The following is a 21840-nucleotide window of genomic DNA, read 5'->3' as shown; positions in this document are numbered from 1 at the left end:
CTGTATGTTGTCTATCTGTAGAGACAGCCTCTTGAACTTAATGTATTATTATTACTTTTATTATTATTTTAACAATTATATGCTCGGAAATCAAACTTGAAAACATTTGACAAAAACACATTTGGACGTCATAATGTGAACTGAAAGGAAATATAACAAGAACATGGGGAATGTTTGATATGGCCTACAGCACAAACTATTGTAGTTTAATAAATTAAACAAAAGAAAAATGTCTAGGTGGGGGAAAAAAAAATAATAACACTACACAAGTTCTCACATGGCATACAGCAAAGCAGAGTGATAACACTGATACATGAAGATCAATACATCAGCATGTCCCTTTCATTTCAGTGAGAGACATGACACGTGAGCTATGGTGGTTAGTTCCTGATTTTTTTTAAAAATATACTGCATATCTATTTATATATTTATATAAACAACAACAACACTTGTGATAATTTCCTTTTTTTTTTTATAATTCTAAAATACATCTATAATATTTAGAAACATTATGTACAATTTACCCCACTGTAGGTCTTTATGCAATACTAAATCCTCTGTTTGCAAAGCCCCGGGGGGTTTAAGAGCTGATAGAATTTGTTTCTCTCCTTCTCACACACCAACACACACACACGCACACACACACAAACACACCTACACACACGTATAAAAGACAAATGGTTCCAGCTGTACTTATTGAAGGTATTTGATATTAAGCAATAACTTTCACAATGTACCCCTGATGCTTGAAGAGAAATTCACTTCAGTGAGTTCTTTAAATGTCAGGGTTACCTCCTGTTGAACGATGAGAGTCTATTGTAATACTTGAGTCCATTAGGGAACTGTCAGGTTGAGTAATGCAAGTGAGATGTCTCTTAATACTTCCGTTTGTGAGCCGTCACTTTTCCTGCCTGCTATCTGTGCATGCTCGCCTGCAGTTTGTTTGTTTTTTTTAGCGCAAAAAAACCCTGAAACCATGAGGGCTTTCATCATCAAGTCCTCCATTCTTAAAAGATGTGCTCTATTGACATGATTTTCCATTCCGTTTCAGCAACACAATCTTCATAATAACCTAACATCCACCGAGTGGACCGTTACGCTACAGCTTGAGTTGATTTCACAGCCTTTTCTCCATGCCTTGAGAGGGACCATTATTTGAGGCCTCTTTTAGGTATTGACGATTGCAGGATCAGAACTCAAAGAACATGAGCTGAAGCCACCGTACACGACAGTTCATACACAAAAGTGTCCCGTCACACGCTCTACTCGAGGAAAACAGTCCACGTCTGCATTATGAACACAGTGGCGAGAAAGGCGAGTGTTGCTGAGGGTGAAGAGGTGGTGGATGCTGAAGAAGCGTGATGGTGGTTGTGGTGGTTTTGGACTCTGTCAGGAGGTCGCACTGTGATGTAGCCGTTGATGATGCGGACCAGCGGAGGAGGTGGGGACTGGACCAATGTGCTGCGCAGAAAGAAGAGAGAGGAGAAGAAGAATGAGGGCCCCAAAAGACTCAATGTTACCTCAAAGAATGAACAATATTTGTTATTTCACAAGAGAGATTTAGTTTTGGATTCAGCTAATTGATAACGATGTCTCTTTATGACCTTGAAAAAAAAAGTAGACAAGAGCATCAGCAGCATGATTGACATTTTTTCTTGTAGGTATTTGTCATGCCTTTGCAAGCGGCTGCAGGTTATGTGTGAGAGGAGATCCTGCTTAAGTGGAATATGTAAAGGATAAGATCAAAAACGAGATGAAAGATAAAGCGTTGTCCACAGGGGATAAGAAAGTCTATGAGAACCAAATGTTTCTCACACATTGTACGAATTGCAAATATTGGTTGTAAACTTTTTTTTTTTTGCAGAACTTTTATTTTGTAAACTTGGAAAGAGTCAAGACAGGTCAATGCAAGCTGTGCGTAATGCTTTGATAAGCTTAACTAAAACATTTTCTTGAAAACCTGAGGTACTGCCATCCAGAGAAGACTTTATTATTTCCTTATAACGTTCCATGTATTTGTTTTTATTTCTTACAATCAGGCTTCTGATTTGTCTTTGCACATCTACTGAAAGTTTCTGTGCTGATCTTTGGGTGTGAAAGGAAAACTTTGGTGTCGTCACAAGAACATGAACACTCGTTCAGAGCCCCATATCAGACACTTTGTTTTCCAGCAGGGTGCACAAAGGACACAGAGGAAATATTAAGGGTGTAAAATACAGATGGGAAAACTTCAAGAGAGTCACATCCTCTGCTGCAGCACTGATTCATCAGCAGAACTTCAAACTTTCTTTTCCTTCGTTTTATAAATGCTATGAATTCAGCCTGCATTACTTCTCTCCTTATCAGTCCAATCTTTAAACAAGTCTGGCAATTAAATCACTTCTGCTCTCCTGTTTGATGCTGGGCCTTTAGTGCTTGTGGAATTCAGGCCATCGGGCGAGGACCAGGCTAAACAAATACACCGACTTGTTTGTGAAGTCAGAATCCGTACTACTGATTTTAGGGCGGCTTACTTTTAAAACACTGCAACAAGCCACACTCCTTTTTAAGTTCTACATCGGTCTAAAGAACACCAAACATGCCAACCTGTTCAGTCGTTAATAAATGAGCTTAAGTGAAAATGGAACTACTTTTTTTTTTTAACTTCCAGTCCAAATAAGATGGCAAAAAAAACATCATCTTTTCGATGCTGTAAGGGATCGATTCTGTCTCAAAGTATACTGCTTGTTGAAGTAGAGTTTTGGATGTCTGAAGAAATGTTTCTATGAATGTATGATACTTGTTTGTTTATGTTTTGTGGGGCAGGAGAGGCGTGATGATATTATGTGTGACATGTTGCTCTGCGGTCATCCTTCGTACACAACAGAGAACTGTGGTGCTGCAGTCTGCCTTCCCCACTCGGCCACCTTTACAGAAGTTAAAATATACAAAGGCGTGCACGGCGCACACTTTGTAACATGTGCACACAAACACTCAGCTTCCTTTCCATTCAAAGACAGAGTCTCTCAGGAAGAAAGAAAACATGTCTGCAGACATAATGTACACAAATGTTCACAAACGACCTCTGTTCATGTGAAGAACAGACGATACATGGTAGGAATTTTTGTTTCCGTCATTAATTTGAACCAACATACTGTACATTAACCAAAAAAAACTTGTTCACATGAGAAAAAATCTCCACATGCTTTAGAGCAGAGTCCTGCAATGCAGCAAACAATTTTAATAAAAATCCTGAATCTTACCTTCTGGGATTGAGAATAGATTCATTTTTTTTAATTGATCAGTCACTACCTGCTAAGTGCTAAAGCTAGCTCTTTAACTCAGTAATTTGCCAAATGGAACAACAAGAAATTCTTCCTGTCTCACAGATGACCGGAGTAGATCCTGAAGTATGCTCAAAAATAGACTGAATAGATGAATGCAGACTCGTTTTTAATCAGACATAGATTCTGAATCGTGATCCCGAGAATCTAAATCAGATGAAATCGTCAGATATATAAAGATTATCGTCCCAATTAAAAACCATTACCCATCATTTAACTACAACCCTTGCTTTCAAATATAGTAAATGCAGTGGGCCTTTCTAAAAACTTTGTTCGGAGTTTTCCTCCTTCCAGTCAGATTGAGTTTATGAGAGAACGCAGCACGATCTAATCAGGAGAATTTCACTCGTGCGAGTGGGAGAAGGTGGTGATGTTCATTACCTGCAACTGGTGAACAACCATACAGACTGTGTGCAGCTGCTACAATCTCAATGCAATGCAGCGTTAAGTTTTCTGTTCGTCATTTAGATACCTTCTAATCTTTTGTTGATATCTTGTTTGTGTAAAACTACACATAGCATTGTCATGCATACAAATAATCTCATCAGTGTTTCTCTGTGTGTTGTAAGACCACAAAAAAAAAGACTGGATGTGTTTGTTTCACATTTTTTCTGATGGCATGCATTCCATTATCCTCATTTAATGATCATAGGGATACTTTGTTGCCTGCACTACCAATCATGAAATATGCAGCTGAAATGTGTACATTTCTATAAGACTGCAATCTGAGAAAATCTGCCGAACTTTTGAGTTTACGAAAAGTGCATTTTGCGTCAGATAGAGTTGAAAGTCATAGAATCAGTCAGGATTTGGCATGCTGACTTCCTCGTTTGTTCTCCAGTAGTTGCACGTTCTCCTTGTGACTGTGTCTTTGTCTTTCCTACAGTCCAAAGACGTATAAGTCAGGTGAACTGTCAGTATTAGCTGAGATGGTCTTAACAGGATCGGAAGTCGTAGAAAACTGATGGATGGAGGAGCCAAATGAAAATTTTTCTTGTCCGCACATATGCACAATAATACCCATTAAAACTTTTTCTCTTGATAACAATCGAAGAGAAGCTTCACCAGACCACACCTTGTGCTGGGGTCTCGTTTTAGTCTGAAAGTTGAGCTTGTTTTGTTGTCTGGTTAGTCCCTGCCTGGAGCTACTGTGAGACCAAAACCGGATACTTAGTAGAAACTCCCAGGCTGCTTTCCGCACATCCAAGATACTCATACCAGTTAGAAACTAGTCTGGACTCATACAGTCAGTGTGTGTGTGTGTGTATACGCTTCATGCGCATAAAAGTTTCTGCAGACTGCACGAAAAGTGAGGCGATTTGAAACATTAGTTGTTTAAGCCTGCGGCACCACAGCAGGAAGTGTCAGTTTTATTCTATAGACAAGTGGATAGGCTGCATTACACATTTTCTGATTCCCCCCTCACATCCTCTCCGTCTTTCTGCTCTGAGCTCAAACCATGAGGAGATTTCCTTTTGTTCTTGTCTTAGACCTTTTTGTCTCACCTTTTCTACATTTCCCCCCATCTTTGTTCCCACAGACAAGTCATGACAGATGAAACAAAACCCGACTGCCATGTCCCCCCCCCCCCCCCCCCCCCCATCCCTGTTTTTCTTACCTCTCTTCTATTCGAACCCAGAGGTCGTTAAAATGCCGGTGCCGCTGCTTCTTCTGCTTGTTCCTCCTCTTTTTCTTCAGCATCTTCCTCTCCGCTTTCTCCAGCAGCTCCAGGCTGTCAGCTGGCAGGAGCATGTGTGGTAACAGATCGTCCTCCAGGGGACGCCCCTCATCTTCCTCTTTGTGGGGGAGCTCGTGGAGGAACGGCTCGAGGAGAGGAGACTCAGCATGGTGGTCTTCAGAGTCTGCTGGCCGTGATCGCCTGGAGGTTGCACGTCACATGAACAAAAGATGATTTTTTTTCTGTATTTGAATGATGTGTTAACACAAAAAGAAAACTTGGTTGATGTCCTTTTGTTGAAAAAGAAGCTATCACTCAAAGCGAACATTGGTCATTTCCGAGTAAAGTTTAGATTTATAGTTTTTTAGTTTGTTGTACAATCGAAGGTTTATGGTGCAGAAATTTATAATGTGGCATTATATCCTTAAACATATGTTTACCATTTTTCTGCTACTCTTATTTTGAAATTATCAAAATTATTGGAAATTCTGTGAATCAGGCTTATATAGTGGGATTCTCTCTAGGGGGTAAGCTATGAAGTTTCACGAGACTTCTTTGGCAGTCTTTAAATTCAAATGACAGATTTTTTTAAAGGGGGGGGGGGGGGGTAAGTGCCAAAATTGGAAAGTATAGACGCAATGAAATAGAAAGGAAATGCGAGGGGAAGATGTAAGAAGAGAGGAGGAATTCCTGCTATGTAAGAACAGGATGCTGCTATGAAGGCTGGCAAAGAACCTTTCCAAGAGTTTCTGGACAAGCACACTGAAAACAGGAAGGATTTGTCTGCAAGTAAAACCAACACTTTTTAAAGCACTGATGAGCTGCTGGCCATCTTCTATGAGGTTAGAATGCAAAACTCTTACAATCTCCATGCATTCTGACAAAAACACAATAATACCCTTTAGGACCGACCCTCTCATGGTCTGATATCCTCGTACAGGTTGGCAGAGAGTGTGCATGGTAAATTAATCCCTTACAACATTCTTATGTGATTTGGTTAGAATGCAGGTTCATCAGAGGCTTATTATCCTGCATCAAACACAGAGTTTGTGTGTGTGAAAGCAGATTCACTCACACACAGAAAGAACACAGATCTGCAGTGAGATAGTGACCCGCACAGTGTGCCATGGTAGACTGCACTACATGCTTCACAGCAGGAGGTATAAGCTCTGCTTGACTTGGCCTTTTCAATATCACTTCAGTGGTGGCCACTGAGGGGGTTTGTCAGGTTTATCCACTGTTCAATCTACAAGGTGGAAACGGCAGGGAACATTTTTTTTTTGTAGAAAGCCCAAATGATTTAGGAGATATCACTGTGTGTTCTCCTTTAAAATAAATCCACATATGAGAGATCCCTGCAGTCTTCCTCTGTCACACGGCTCTCTGATTTGCATGCTTAGTTTCACATATAAATGCTCATCCGTTAGACTTTTCTTGTTTTTCTGGGAATGCTTGTCAACAAATATCGAGATAAGTAGAAGGCTTTGATTTGATTCAGAACGGCTTAAGTCTTTATAAGAAGTCACAGTAAACATTATCATTTAGATTAAAAACTTATTCTGAATTACTTGTATTAATCCTCATTGAAATCCTAAATAGAGGATTTTAAAAGCAGTCTTGGAATGGCCGATTTGCTGACCCATATATAATTTATAGAGGTTCATGCAATAAAATGTCTCTATAATTATTAATTAACGCCGGGAATAATACAAAAAGGATCAAGAAGCTGATTAAAAAGGCCGGCTCTGTGATTGGCATTAACCTAGACTCGACTCACTTAAGGTTCCCTTTGAGAAAAGAAAACAGTTCTGATCTCTGAAGGAGAATCATTTGAACAGTGTTTTATGAAGGACTCCAATGCTCTGTCAGTGTGCGACAAGTGACGCCTCTGTGATCCACTGAACAACTTGGAAAGTCCTTTTTATCAGCAGCAGCAGAAGCAGTCACATATTAATGAACATTTTTGGTCATGGCTGTAATTGTACCGTTCATGTTGTTTGGTGTGTGTATGAACTGATCAGCTGGCAAATGAGTTTTTCCTGCTGGGGATAAATAAAGTTTTCTAAACACAATGGAGTTTGACCTCATAAAAATCCCAAGTAATTTAAATCTGTAGTTAAACCCACAGTAAGTTATGAAAGTATATAGTTCTGCTCAGAAAAGTGAACGTTTAAAGCCATCCAAGATCCCTTTGTCCCCTAAAATAATCACTGTCATCTGACTCTGTTAATTTCATTTAAATCACCAACTTAAACACTGAATGGAGACCTACATGCAAACTGCTCATGCCAGTTCACAAATAAGAAGTTAATCATGCTGGTTCTTAGATAAAACCATGACATACTTCAATAAAAAAGCCAATAAACTACCACTTCTGTTTATAGACATTTGGATGGACTGAGGAGAGTCACTCTGTGTCCGGTTTGGATTATTTGCAGACGACACATTGCTCTTCAGGGCCCAAGCAGAACTCCGACATCTGTTTTAGGTCTGTAAACGAACACAGGCCGACTATGGAGTTATGCTTACTTGGAAAATGGTTTCCTACTTCAAATCCAGTCGATGAAAAGGTTGAGAGAAATATATACTCCTGTCAGAGCCATGAGGCGGCAGTCGCCCGGTACAATGTGGCCGAGATGGAAACCTTACACTCCATTTAAGTGATAAAATATGGGCCTTTGAGTTTATAGACTCATGTTTGCAGGCAGAGTCGTGAAAAAGTACGAGGAAATGTTATACTTTTTTTTGCCCAGATCTCTACCCGCAACCTCGGTACTTGTCTTTTTTCTTCTGCTATGTGTCAGATTAATATGATCACGTAAATATGAAAAAGTCTCTTACACTGAACACATCAGTCCATGAAACTTACCTCTGACATCGTCACCGCTATTTACTATTAACTCATCTAGTACGCTTCAGATAAAGAAGTCTTTAAGGGTTAATGTTAGATCACATAAAGTTAGGTTCTTGAATGAATAAATGCTTGAATCTGTTTCTGAGTAATTAACTCTTTCCCGTCATTTGTGTAACGAAAGCTTTTTTTCCTTTTCTGAGACGAAAAGCGATCAATAACCTGCACTTTAATCTATTGAAATGATTTAAGCAGTTCGACTCATGGACAGAAAAAAGGTAATGGATGACGTGACAATGTGTGTGTGTGTGTGTGTGTGTGTGTGTGTGTGTGTGTGTGTGTGTTAAAGGGCATTTCAGCAATAAACCTACCTGTTTATTGGTACCCCAGCAGGGGTGTGCTCCACCTCGTATCCCTCGCGACGGAGCACATCAATGACTGTATTGTTGCCAAGAAAGTGACCTGCAAAAGAAAAAAAGGGGGAAAAATGATGCTCATTGATTCTTAAAGGGATAGGAACCGAAGACAAATCATTTTACGTGTTCATGTTAAGCTGCATGAAGTGGGTAATGATCGATTTAAAACTACATCAGTGTCAAATATTAGAGTAGGTACATGTTCCAATTCTCCTCATTTAAATGATCTTCTGGTCTTTTATACTTCTTTCTAATTGTTCTTCTTTCTCACCTGCTGCTCGCCTTTTTTATTCATCATCCCAGTCCTTTTCCTCTCCCTCTTAGATTTGGTGCATGGCCATCCTTCGCTGATCTTTGTCTTTCCTTGATTGCCCTCCATCCTCCCTCATGTCTGCCTCACTTTTCTTTACATTGTCATTCCTCCATTCTCCTCCTTCCTTATCTCTAACCTGCCCTCCACTCCCCATCTTTTCTCTCGCTCTCTCTCTCTCTCTCTGACCCTCTCCACCACGTAAAGTGAGGGGCATTGAGAATCAGGTTGCCATGTCAAGAGGTCTCCATTCTCCCCCTCACTTTGACAAGGGGGAGCAGGGGCTCATTGTTTGGGCCTGCTCAGCCGTGGCACCAAAGAGCTGTGTCAACAATGAGCCCCGGCACTTTAATCTGGCCCTGAGCCATCCAATAGAGCGGGCTCGGCCTAAATGCACCATGAGTGCCATGATGCTGCCCCATCTCTAGAGCTAAAACTCCGTCCCAGGTTCTTATGTGGTCATGGAAAAAGACTGAGAGGCTCCTACTGAAGTGTGCAATGTCAACATTTGATCTGGTCTTGTGACAGGAAATAAAAACCAACACTTTGAAAAGGAGTTCTCTTGGTAAATAAATGCGTCTGCTTAGCCACCATGCAGAAGAAAATGCACCTAAAGAACCTCGATTGATTATGTTTCAAGAAACGGTCAAACTGTGGATGTCTGTTACCCTTTACTTTTTCTGGTGCTAAAAAAAAAGCATCCACTCAATTTATGCATTTCTCTCAGTCATTCCAGAGCTCCTGTGTGAGAACAATGAGCTGTTTCCGTGCAAGGGAAACCTGCATTTATCTTCACTTTTAACTGAGATCATTATCAATACAGGTGGTCAGTTCAATGAACACCCAGCAGCTCTTCAAGCTGAAATCAGCGTGCAACAGGCAGACAGAGGTCCAGTATTCCAGCCTGCCCACGTTTAGAAACAACTCAGTGTGATTTATGTGAGTTTATGTCAGGGGGATTAAGGTGGGACAAATGGAGCTGTCCGGCACAATGAGGAGCTGCAGAAGGGTGGGCAGACTTCAAAACTTCAAAGGGACACACGCACACAAGCACACACACACAAGCACACACACACACACACACACTGTGCATACACATGCAAATTGTAGTAGGAGGTAAACCATCAATTCTAACATGTCCCCAAAGGCTTCATGGTGTTTTTTGGGGACCAAGTGTGTGTTCAAAGAGTTCATAAAAAGTCTGTGCTTAAGAAAAACGAACATATGCAAAAATAAACATAAAAGGAGTGGAATAACGTAAAACCATGGTTACGTTTGTTTCTGTGCTCCTGTAATGCTCTGTTTGATCATTTTCCTTAACAACTCCATTTGTAGAAAGAAGAACACAAATAGAAACACAAAATGGTTTTCTTTACCATGAATTCTTCACTGTGACTTTCCATTTTACAGCCGGGACTCAAAAAGTCAGACACGAGTCTGGAACAACTGTATGTTTCCGCAAACTTTTCTCAGAGGGTCTTTTCTACTACGTAGACATAGTTTATTAAAATGCTATGTTTGAAAAAAGGATGAAAGCAGAATTAATAGCATATTGCTTGCTTCAAGGGTTTGACCATTTTTCTCACCAGCACCTCAACAAGAATATGCTTCATGGTTTTTTTTTTTCCTTCTTTTTTTTTTGTGCGTGGGGACGGCGGAGTCCAATCCTGCAGGCGGCCGGTCCACCACAGTCATGGAATTACAAACAGAAATGAAATTCAGACATCTTTGATTAAAAATGATTGATTGCTCGGAAAGAGGCAGAACTTAGGAAAAGAAAATGATGTTTTAAAAGGTCTGTGTTTTTCCGAAAGTTAGGCCTCATGTATGATGTAGCCTTTGGCAACCGACGTTAACTACAAGGCTGAAATATTCCAGGTGATTTGTGACAACTGCCCCTCTTTGTTACTCTCTCATTCTGCTAATGGTTGGTATCAGGCAATAAATCATTCTCTGGTTTCTTTCATTAAAAAAAAAAAAAAAAAAAAGAAGCAAAATGTCTGACAGACAATGTTGAGCAAAGGTAGACCCCCCCCCCCCCTTCCTGGTTTCTTTACAATTTCAATCAAACAGAATATGTTTGAAAGCAAAACAGTTCACACTGCCCTCAAACATGTTGATACCAGAGCACTACATTTGTAATACAAATGTTGCTGCAATTAAACTAAATGTAGCTTTTCTCCAATCATCTTTAATGCAGTTGAAAAAGAATATCTGGCAATCCAACATTTTCCTGTCAGTCTTACAGTTTTGGCTGCTTTCAGCTTGATCCTATGAGACAAAGTTGGATTATTATTTTTTTTCTTAGTTTAATGTAACGCACTTTTAACAGGCGTCTGTCAGAGCTTGCTGCCCAGATTCCTAATGGTTCAGAACGCCGCTGCAAGAATTTCTAACAAGCAAAAACAAATATCAGCAAATCAGTCCTGTTCTTGCCAACTTACGCACATCGTCTTTGATCGTATCATTTGAAAGATATTATTGACACAAAAGCCTTAAAACTGTCTGACTTGCAAACAAATTATACCTAAATATACCCAGCTAAGTCCCAGCTTGTAACGGTAACTGGAACTTTCCATCAGAACTGAGGATCTCTTTGCATATTACAATTAGACAAGCCTCTTTAGCCTCTTTTAAACTTTCACTCGTTGAATGTTATTTTGTGTGAAGGCTTTTATGAATTCTTCATTTTTTCTTTTTCCTACTCCTCGTTCTTCTATCTCCTGCACTTTGTAACCTTGTCAAGAAAAGTGCGACACAAATAAACTTTAACACCTGCTTTGTTTTAGCCGTTGTAACAACAAAATCTTTATCTTTATCTTATCATTATTACAATATATGTGAATGTGTATTTCGAGAACCACAAGCTGAAAAATATTAAAACTAAAAATGTGAATATTCATGGATGAGAAACAAAAAAATGTAACTATATGTTGACAAAATAATACAACATATCGCACATATGTACTTTAATTAACCTGAGTTCATAACATCATGAAAGAGGTGGAATCATTTTCTTTGCAGAAGACTGTGAACAATCTCAGCAGCAGTCTTGGTTTTATAAGACATTTGAATTTATGTTGAGTCACTGAACTTGTTTCAAATGTTTATGTACTAAAAATACAAATAAATGCTGGTTTCCAGAGTGTTTTTTTAAGACCTGTCGGTTCTTTCTCTCAATGAGAAGGATAGAAAATGTGTATCCTAAAGACTTCTGCTGCACACTTTGGTTTTTACATCTTGGTCAGAGAGGATATTTCTGATACTTTGAGACTCAGTCAATGGCTCACTGCGTACAAACTACTTCCATATTTACTTCCCAACTCCCATACATCCATATTTTCTTCAAAACATAACACACATGATCATTGTAAAAATGCTGATGCTGTGGACTTTTATTGCATTCTTCTGCACTGTATTAACTCTCGGTTCTGCCACACTGGCTCCCCAGATGTTTCCACCGCATGGCTTTGTTAAACACGTTGACTCACATATTCAGGATCAGTTTTTCTGCTTGTTGGTTGTCTCACGGCAAATCGAAATGAAAACATTTCTTTCAACATCTTCTCAACATGTTTGCTTCTAAACTGTTCTAAGAGGAAAATTGCTTCAACAAACTCTTTCTAATAGTTAGGCCCAATATGTGTCACCTCAGTTTTTCTTTACGTATATGACATACGAAACAGTTATGGTCACATTCATTTAGGCTCCTATTAGAAACAGGCCTGCGGCCCACGTTCGGGCTCCACCCACAGTTTAAGACACACACTTCTGGAGTGACATCTGTGACATCTGACATATATTTCCACAGATTATTTATGTAGGGCAATTTCATACATTTTAAATCTTTGAAATGGGCCAAAAATACATACATCAGTGAACAATATGTCGACTGTATGTCTTTCCAGGAGCTCTGAGAGAGGGGAGATGGTAGAGATAAAAAGCAGGGACAAACCTGAAAGCTCTCATTCACAGCTAACGCACTTCATGCTGCGACGTTCATACACTGGAGTTAGAGGGTCACACATTAAGTCATGACATGGTTAAAGAAACTAACATAGTTTTTTTTCTTCACATTTTTTACTTTAATGGACTCGGTGAAGTGACCATTTTTAAAATGATCTCCAAAGTCTTTCAGGTTTCACTGATGTCCAACCCTGTTTTCTAGAAAATAGTTTGATGCAGCCCAAACAGTATAGTCAGTGCATTTATCAATTGAACAAAACTGTTAGACAAGAAAGTAATTCAAAGATAGTTTGGAGAATTTAAATGATGCCGTCTTGGTTGAAGACAAAAGATAGCAAGCTCCATATTTTCCATGAATTCATCCATTATCTAACTGCTTATCTTGTCGGGGGTGGCTGCAGGAGGATTTACCTGATCCAAGCTGTCATTGGTCAAAAGTCGAGGACATCTCACCATTCAATCGCTGGCATATCTTTTCACACATGCCCAAAATCCATGAAAATTCCCCTAAATTTTGGTTTTGAGATTCACATGCCATCACAAAGGCCCCAATTGTTTTCAACCTGGCTTTATGTTGACTTTTATCTAACACTCCACTATTACATATTCTGCAAGAACTTGAGGAGAGTCAAAAGGAAAGTAGAGTTGTTAATGTTCAGGAAAATTTACCACAAGCAGGTGGCGGGGTTGATGATGACTAACATTACAGCTGTGGGATAAGTTCAGTCTTTGTGCTCTTTGTAGAGTAGCCCATTTTTTCGTTCATATTGTAAATGTGTCAGGAGTAGGCTGTTCTAAAATGTTCCAGGAAATATCAGGAGTGCATGTGTGAAAAGGGCTAAAGAGCTAGAATAGAATAGAAGAGCGAGCACACTTACATCAACACATACATGCAGCGGACAACTCTAGTTTTACCATTTGACCAGAGAGAGCCCTCCTCGATATCTCCCTGTGCGTCAAATGAAGCTGTCACTGTTGTTTTGTCTATAAATGACCCAAGTGCTCGCTCTATGTGGATAAAACCGTGTCTCCATTAAATATTACTACAAAGAAAGCAGCCAAGATCTGCTCTGTTATGTTTAGTGTTGTGAGATAACTTTGGAGTTGATTTGGAAAAATTCAAATAAAATTGATTAATTGACAAATCATTTTAAATGTAGTCATTATAGATTACTGTAGTGTCACAGTACTGCCTGAAATCAGTTGTATTTCTTATTTTTTAATTAAAGCATGTATCTTTATAAAAACAAACCTGCATTGAACTAATATGAGACCTCTCTGCACACCTGTAGGCAGTTAGGCAAACATCACATAAATACCACGGCATTATTCATCCTTAAAAAGACATCTAGTCTCCACAATCAGTGGCTCAAATTATTACAACATATGGTAAGCCTTAAATAGTGATCCTTTTCCATACACATTAATATTTACATTACAACTTGTAACCAGGGCTCGAGCAGCAGTTCTCATAACATTACAGCATGTTGGATAAACAAACGCTACAGGCAGCACTCGGGCCATTCCGCCCCATATAGCCTTGTAGCTAGCTGTTTATGTCCACATGTTCCCTGTGAGTCAGCTGAAGCCTGTGCAGCCCCATAATCCCTGCTGCTAAGAACTGAATGAAGCCTTTTGTTTAGGAGGATGACAATGAGGTGTCTGCTGCTTTTTCAGACGACAGAATGAAGTGTTTAAGTTCCTGAAAATAACATTTATTGCCAATGACATAAAGTTCCAAGCTTTTGGCTAGAATATACTTTGCATTAAGCCAATTTAGGGGGTTTTCTGTTCTAGTGAACCCTACAGTGGTTTACGAAACATTAATCTTGTTGAGAATGTGCGTTATACATGACTTATATATGACTGATTGATGTGTTAATCTGTATAAATTAATGGAAAGAGAAAGAAAAAGTTGAGATATTCAATTCAATGTGTCGCGATAGACGGAATTCTAAGTTTTGACATTTCTAGGACATTGAATCTAGCCAGCCAAAAAACTTATTGGAAAATCACAGAGCTGCTAAAAGACAAGAAACCCTCAAGTCAAGAAGAAGCAGCCATCAATAAAAGTGACATACATGTCAAAGGCAAATAACAGGACAATTATTGGTTATCCATGGGGATAGACATCCCAGTCATCCTGGTGTTTTTCGCAAAACAATGCCAGCTCTATTTTAACGCACGTATCAAGTGTCTGGAAATACAGGCTCAGCTAACATAGCACTTCTTCTTCTGTCTGTTTAAATCATCCTGTGTTACGCCTTTGATCGACTGAAGTCCTCCCTGTAGTGAATTAAAATCTCATCTTTCATCAGTCAAAAGCAGTTTGTTTGAAAAGAACAGGACATTGTTGGCAAAACTCTTCAGATGGCAAAAAATACGATTAATGTTGTCAAGCTAGCTGACAATAATTACAAGTGGTAGCCCTGTAGTAACGTTTTTTCGTCTTGACTTCATCCTCCTTCAGTTATTTGTGGTTAGATAGACATCATTTCCATTACATCAAGTTGAGCATGCTGTATTTATGATTTATTTCAGGAATATGGTGTGGTGGATAAGTTTTATGTTTGTTTGATTTTTTAACATTTGTTGTTTGTACATAGGAAGCATAGTGTATCAGAGTCAAATCCCTTGTGATTGTAGGCAAATCGGGTAAATGAAGGGGCTTAGTTGGTCGAGTCCGTCTCTTAACTGGAAGGCCGGGGTTTAATCCCCAGGTTCTGCAGCTGCATGTCTGATGTGTCCATCTTTATCTGGAGCATAATTGTATATGAATGGGATTAGTTATTTCTGATGGCCTCTTTATTCAACATACTGAACGTTTAATTGATGCTTTGTGTACAACACAGTTTGATGCAATCCCTGAGGGGAAATTCTGGTTTACACTCAAGACCTGTGGACATGCATTGGTGGGGAGATGTCTAGAGTAGGACTGCTACACACTGTAATGCAGGGAGAGCACCAGGGCGGTAGGGGGATCTTTGTCTTGCTCAAGGGCACCTCGGCAGTGCTCAGGAAGTGCACTGACAGCAGACCAACTTTGGTGTCACGGTCCGCATCGGGACTTGGACTGGCAACTCTCTAGTTCCCAACCCAAGTCCCCATGGACTGAGCTACAGCCGCCACATTATTTGTATTATACGTGTCCTCTTAAAGACTTGAACAAACAATAATGTGTATCTACCTTCCTGATACTAAACATCCATTTGATCCCAATTGACCGTTATTCATGAAATCCATGTAGTGACTTAAAATAAGACAAGGTGTGGTTTTGACATGCTAATGCATATATTATTGGCATTCCTGCTCGATCAGTCGTGAAGCTATTTGTGTGAACTTATCGTAAGAATCAGACAGCTTTTCTTCTGAAATTCTCCAGGTTATGTTTTGTGCGTAGGATACCAGTGATGTGAGACAGCTGTGACAAAAGACAGCTGTACTATGGCTGTGTGAATTTGAAAAGCACAAAACAGCCCCTGAAGGTGCAAACACACCTCTGATCCATGAAACAAGCCTTTTCTGACAGCAAGCCCAGAGAATGCTAATACCTCAAAACATAAAAACATGTTGGTTTCTCTCTGCCCATAGTGAAACGTTTCAGAACAGGGTGAATTCGGCAGTTAATTTCGTGATTTTCAAATTGATAGCAATCACTATTTTCCAATCTGATATGGGACGTAGAGGTGGAGCGATAAAACGATTCAACACAGACAGAAGCAGAGACTCAAAAGCCGAGAACACTGCTGAATTTAACTCGGAGGAGGAAAAAAAAACAGGAAAAGACAAAAAAAAGGACTGGCATGGAAAACAACACAAGAATGTTAAGTCGTCAGATGCTAGACTATGATAGCTGAGGATAAGAGCATCCTGTAGGGTCTTCAGTTCACTTCTAAATCACGTCTCCATTGAGACCATGTACAAGTATCTTGACACGGTGCCCATGTAAAGTCTGCTGTGCAAGACAGGAGAGCAGTCAGGGCTGCTTTAGGTGATATCTCTGTTTGGCTTACAGGTCTCCCATCTATTATTTTTGAATCTCTTCAGACAAAGCTGAAACAGGGAAACAGAGATTCGCTTATATTTTAATAAATGTGAGCAAAGGTGCATTTAAACAGACAGCAGTTCTCTCTGTACAACAGGAAATGCCTTGTCTGCAATTTTCACATATCAAGATTTATTCTGTCTTAAAAGACACATCAGAAGACTCCTAGGACTAACGTAACTGCACCAGACACATGTTAAAGATAGATGATCTGTTCAAGAGCAGCTAAGTAACATTTATTACAGATTGAATTTGTGGGAAAGTGACAGGGATGATGGAAAGGGTGGTTTGTTTAGCTCACAAAGACAGCTGGGGTTTTTTTTCTCCTAAAGTTAGAAAATTGCAGCAGTTTGAAGTCCACTTGACCAGATTAAAAAGATGGATTATCAAACAGGATAGCTCTTCAATTACTTTCTCTTGTCCCTTTCTTCTACATGACTTACGCTGCGTCGTGTTTATCATGAGATTAAAATTGGCTAAATTGTGTGCCCAGGATTTCTTGAGATCGCGCTGAGCGTGTTTGAAAAGATTGTTGAGAATAAATGAGAAACAGAGCACATAAGAGGCCTGTGGTGTGAGGCTGTTTTTTAAATAAACCCTCACTCAAACTCTGTGGTGCCACACGGCACATCGGAGCCGTGTTTTGGATTACATCTGTCAGGCTGCAATAGTCTCTACACTCGCTCTCTGTGCACTTCTAAATTGTCTACTGTCTGCCAAATAATGATGGCACTTAAACACACTCTCACACACACGCACCAGCTTATTCCTTGTAGTCAAATAAAAGAGTAATCAAAGTATGCAAACTCTGGTAAGAGTAAATCTGAGCACTGCGAGCAAGTGTCTTTATACGAATTTTCATGAATTGAATCATCTTTGTAATTTTGTGGATATACTGTTTTTAATCTGTTTCTCATTCTTCCATTAGGTCTGTGTAGCTGTAATACATACAGTATTGTATAAGATATCTCATATCAGCAGAGTTATATTTTGATACAGCAGTTATATTTGGATGGAGTGGAAAAGGAATACTGATTTGCAGAGGCTGAAGAGTTGATGCCTGACAGTTTCAGGTAAAGGTTCTAGCCTATTATTAGTGTATCTAAACGGAGCATGCAAACAGAATGTTAAACGTGAAAACTTTGTCAGCCATGTTTGTTCTATTGCTGTTGTCCTCGGCTGACGAAATCTATCTCATGTTTTTACCATTGAATATTTTACAATAAATCACCCCCACCTTCCGATGTGCTTGTGTTTGAATGTCCAATTCATGCTGACAATATACATTTTCAAATGTCCACATTAAGGACATTATATACATAAGCATAGGCCATTGTCTATGAACCTTTGTCAAATATATATCCTTCAGGGGCCATATATCAGAGCTAAAGGATTGGGATTTTGTTAGCTTGGACTTGATTTTCATCATGAAAAACATTTTCTTAAAAATTAACCAATAGGTTCAAATAGTTAGAAAAAAGGAAAAAAAGTGTGAGCTTCCAGTTTGGTTTCTTTCAAATGCCACACTGGAGATTCAATTTCAGATGCCGTGCACTGGTGGTTTAATCACAATCATCTGACTCAGTCAACCTGGATAAGTTCTTACGCTATATCGGTGTTCTTTGAGGGGGGCTGGGTTACCAATGTGTGCTTTGCTTGTTCTGACCTGCCAAACATATTCCTGCAGTTTGCATACGGCTTCCTCTATAAACACTCTCCTCCTCGCGTCCTGCTGTGACTCTCGGCCCAGCCTTTCTCTGTCCAGAAAAGGACACCGAGGGGAATCGGATGCCTGCTTGCATTTTTTAAATCAAAATTCCACTTTGTAGTTTCTCAGATTTTTTTTCCTCTCTCTCTCTCACGGAGCTTCTATTTGAAACATCTGGCTCAGGGAGCAATTTTTTGACCATATAGTTTGAGTAATCTGCAGGAGATCTTGTAGATGTCAAATGAGGCCTGCATATCATCTGTGATTAAGGCCTATAGGTTTTAACCAAGAGCAGACCCCCAGGAAGCCTCCACATCCACACAAGCACTGTTTTTTTTTGGTCTGTCCTATTTCATTCTATGTCCATGTGAAGCAGGAGTTTGTTACCCACTTTGTCTATCTAATTCAATTATCAAACACATGTTCCTACCCAATGGTATATATATATCCCTTACTAACTAGTATATACAAAGAGATAAAAAGTTGGACTTAGTAGATCAGAGAGTCTTCGGCCTTTTTGCATAATATCTCAACGTAAAAGCAAAAACATGGCCAAGTTGGACATCTGCACCAACTTTAAATCTGAAAGAAAGAAAAAAACAGACTATTCTGTTTTCATGATCTCTGGAGATGTACAACAGAAGATAGAAAACTAAACATCAACTAAACTTTAGTTGATGTAATGTATCACTTTGGAGAAAGATCAGGATAACTTTGATTTGAAGCAAATCGGGATTATCCAGCAGAGAGCTCAATTTAGAGTGGACAAAATTACCCAAAATATAGTTGATTATGAACACATTTTGACATGTGTGATTTTGCAGTGTTTTATTGCTGATGCGACAGAGCAGATGAGGTACACTTTGAGTCAGGAACATGTTGAAGGATTTATCTCCATATAATAATTCACTAAGTAATAACTAAGTTTCATTACTCCATTCTGGATTTTTGTAGGATGTTTGAAAAGCAAACTTAATTTTGCCTTTATGTAAATGTTTAAGTACATGTTTTCTGCAGTTTGGGGTCAGTTTGTAGAACCTAACAGTGACATGAGTATGCAGATTTTCCTCATCCTGCAAAATAAAAAAATAAAAAAATTGAATAGTTCTTTTCTACATAAAACCTTGAACAAAAAGTAGGCCCTGAAGGCTTTAGTAACTGCTAAATCAGGAACTGTAAAAACTAGCAACAAAAACCTTCACAATGCTGTCATATTTCACATGCTTAGTAGATTTTAGATGTGAAGAAATCACACAACATTAAACAATGTATTGTATTGTAATTGTGCCTGTAAGATTAATGTTGGTATTTTTACAGATATAAACTTGTTTAAAGCCATTCACAAGAATGTCATAAAAAATGTTCCCCCTTATGTTTGTAGGAAAAACATGAAAATAATTTAACACATAGCTTTAAAAAAAAAAATACATGGAGAATTAAGCCAGGAAATGTGATATTTAAGAAATGACAAATTAGACTTGTGTTTACTGAGATGTAAAATGTAAATGTTCTATTTTAATAAAATAAAGTCAATTTGAGAAAAAGAAATCAAACTGGTGCTCTGTTGTAGACTCCTCCAATAACTCGTATGAAGGTTTACAAGCAACACAAGCTCATACTGGCCCAACTCCAGCCAAACGAGCAAGTATTACAAACCTCCACAGAGAGAGAGAGAGAGAGAGAGAGAGAGAGAGAGAGAGAGTGGAAGCCATAAATCACCCAAGTCCTGTTTCCCTTCTGTCTCTTTATATCTTCATCCCCTCTGGGCAGTGTCTTGCTCCCCTTTATGGGTTTCTTTCGCCCCAAAATGAAAAGGGACAGTTTCTTCATAACAATTCCCGCTCACTATCATCAATAGCTGCACTACATACTGTATGTAATTTTACTTCCCCTTTCCCTTTCATGGAAGAGTGAGGTATTTCTGCTCCATATTAACGTTTTTGCCTCTGGGCAGGCATGTTCAGAGCTCGTTCCAGGTGCAGAGGGAAATACTGCTGGGTTTGAATGGGGTCAGGGGTGAGGAGTTCAACACTTTCAATAAATCACAACAAGCTGTTGTGACAGGCGTGCACTGCTATGACTGAGAAAGAAGTGTGGACTGTATGAAATATCTCTTTCAAGTACAGAGACTGAGCCCTTTGACCCGATGAGTGCAACAAAATGTATATGTTGAGGTGCTATACACTCAGCGGCGTAACAAATGGTTAGTTATTGAGAGGGGCTGACAGGTTTATCCTCCCATTTAAGAGGAGACAGAGATGGAGTACATGATGCATCGCAGATGCTCCTGACATGTTCAAATCGTTCTGCTGAAATGTCAAATGTTTTTCATGTTCATCGAGGTTGTTTTTAGGAAACGAATGAGCAAGCTCACGATAAACTTCTCAGGAGGAAGACGACAGCAGAGAGGGAGTGTTAAAGTATAACATCCAAGGAGAGAGAACGAGCCATACTGTCTTCAGGATTTACTATCTTTCTTTAACACCGCTAACTAGGATTGAATTTACATTTCAAGGACTAATACTAAGTCACACAAATCGGGGGGGGGGAGAAAAACACACAAATGCAAAGTTGTTTTAGAAAAAAAAAAAATTGTCTTTCACATTAGCATCCTCTTTTCATACAATTCTTAACTTAAGAAATGATTTGTCAGTGCCTTTCAAAACATTCACAAAATAAACTTAAATCATTTCAACATCAGAGGGTTTGATATTTATTTAGAACGGCGGGGAAGAAAATATGAATTGTAGTTTTCATTGTGAACCAAATCAGCAGTCTTCATCTGTCCTTCCACGCTGAGCTCACTTTACGATCTTGCAGCCTTACAATAACGTCTTGTTGCTTTAAGTTGTGCATCTAAAAAACTTGAGTGTTCATTCCTATAGCCTCTAGAGGTTGCTGTGTCATAAAAATGATAGCAGATATTTATTTATTTAGATATTACATAAGAGCATAAGAGGAACAAACTGAATTGTAGACCTTCTGCTGGATGTTTATTAAAGGTTTTAAACTTGAAGCCCCAGTGTTTTTCTACTCTCTAACGTCTCTCATGGAATGGCTCCTAATTATTTGGTTGGACCAAACTGTTGTATAAAAAGCTTTTAAATAAACCTGCCAAACCCTGGGTTTAATTTAAGTTTAGACTCCAGAGAGCAAGAGTGACATGCCGAGTCCTTATTTACTTTGGTTTCTTTGGTATTGAGTAACATTTTAATATTTAAGACATTTGATCAGAAATGTGTGGTGTAAGCCAAGTAACAGTCAAAAGAAAAGCATTCTTTACTCCCATATATTCCTCCTGAAGGATATTTCTTACAAATTGTAGACATTTAAAAAAAAAAAAAAGTTGCAGTATAAAGGTGTCATTCAAATTCTAACCCTGGGACTTAATCCATATTTGGCAGACGTTTCGCTCCGGCCTGCCCGCGATACCAAGTGTGTGGTAGGTCTTGCCTGGATTTTTAATGGTGCTGTATGACATGTGTGTACTCATGTCAGCGGCTGCCCCAAACAGTTGTAAACTGGCTGTTTATGAGTGTGAGG

At 39.1% G+C, this 21840-nt stretch overlaps 1 protein-coding gene across 1 annotated transcript in view; it reads right to left on the bottom strand.

The window, feature by feature from the left end:
- Positions 1–938: 938 nt before the first annotated feature.
- Positions 939–21840, bottom strand: part of trabd2a (TraB domain containing 2A) — a 57723-nt gene continuing 36821 nt past the window's right edge. Inside the window, exons 5-7 of the mRNA XM_079365162.1 lie at positions 8224–8314; positions 4942–5202; positions 939–1461 (exon numbers count right to left, since the gene is read on the bottom strand). Coding sequence (XP_079221288.1) covers positions 1263–1461; positions 4942–5202; positions 8224–8314 — 551 coding nt within the window. The 3' untranslated portion in view covers positions 939–1262. The remainder of the gene's footprint in view (positions 1462–4941; positions 5203–8223; positions 8315–21840) is intronic.

Source organism: Symphodus melops (genome assembly GCF_947650265.1).
Source record: "Symphodus melops genome assembly, chromosome: 16".
NCBI classification, from domain to species: domain Eukaryota; kingdom Metazoa; phylum Chordata; class Actinopteri; order Labriformes; family Labridae; genus Symphodus; species Symphodus melops.
The sequence above is the reverse complement of the archived record's forward strand: the minus strand, read 5'-3'. Positions and strand labels throughout refer to the sequence as shown.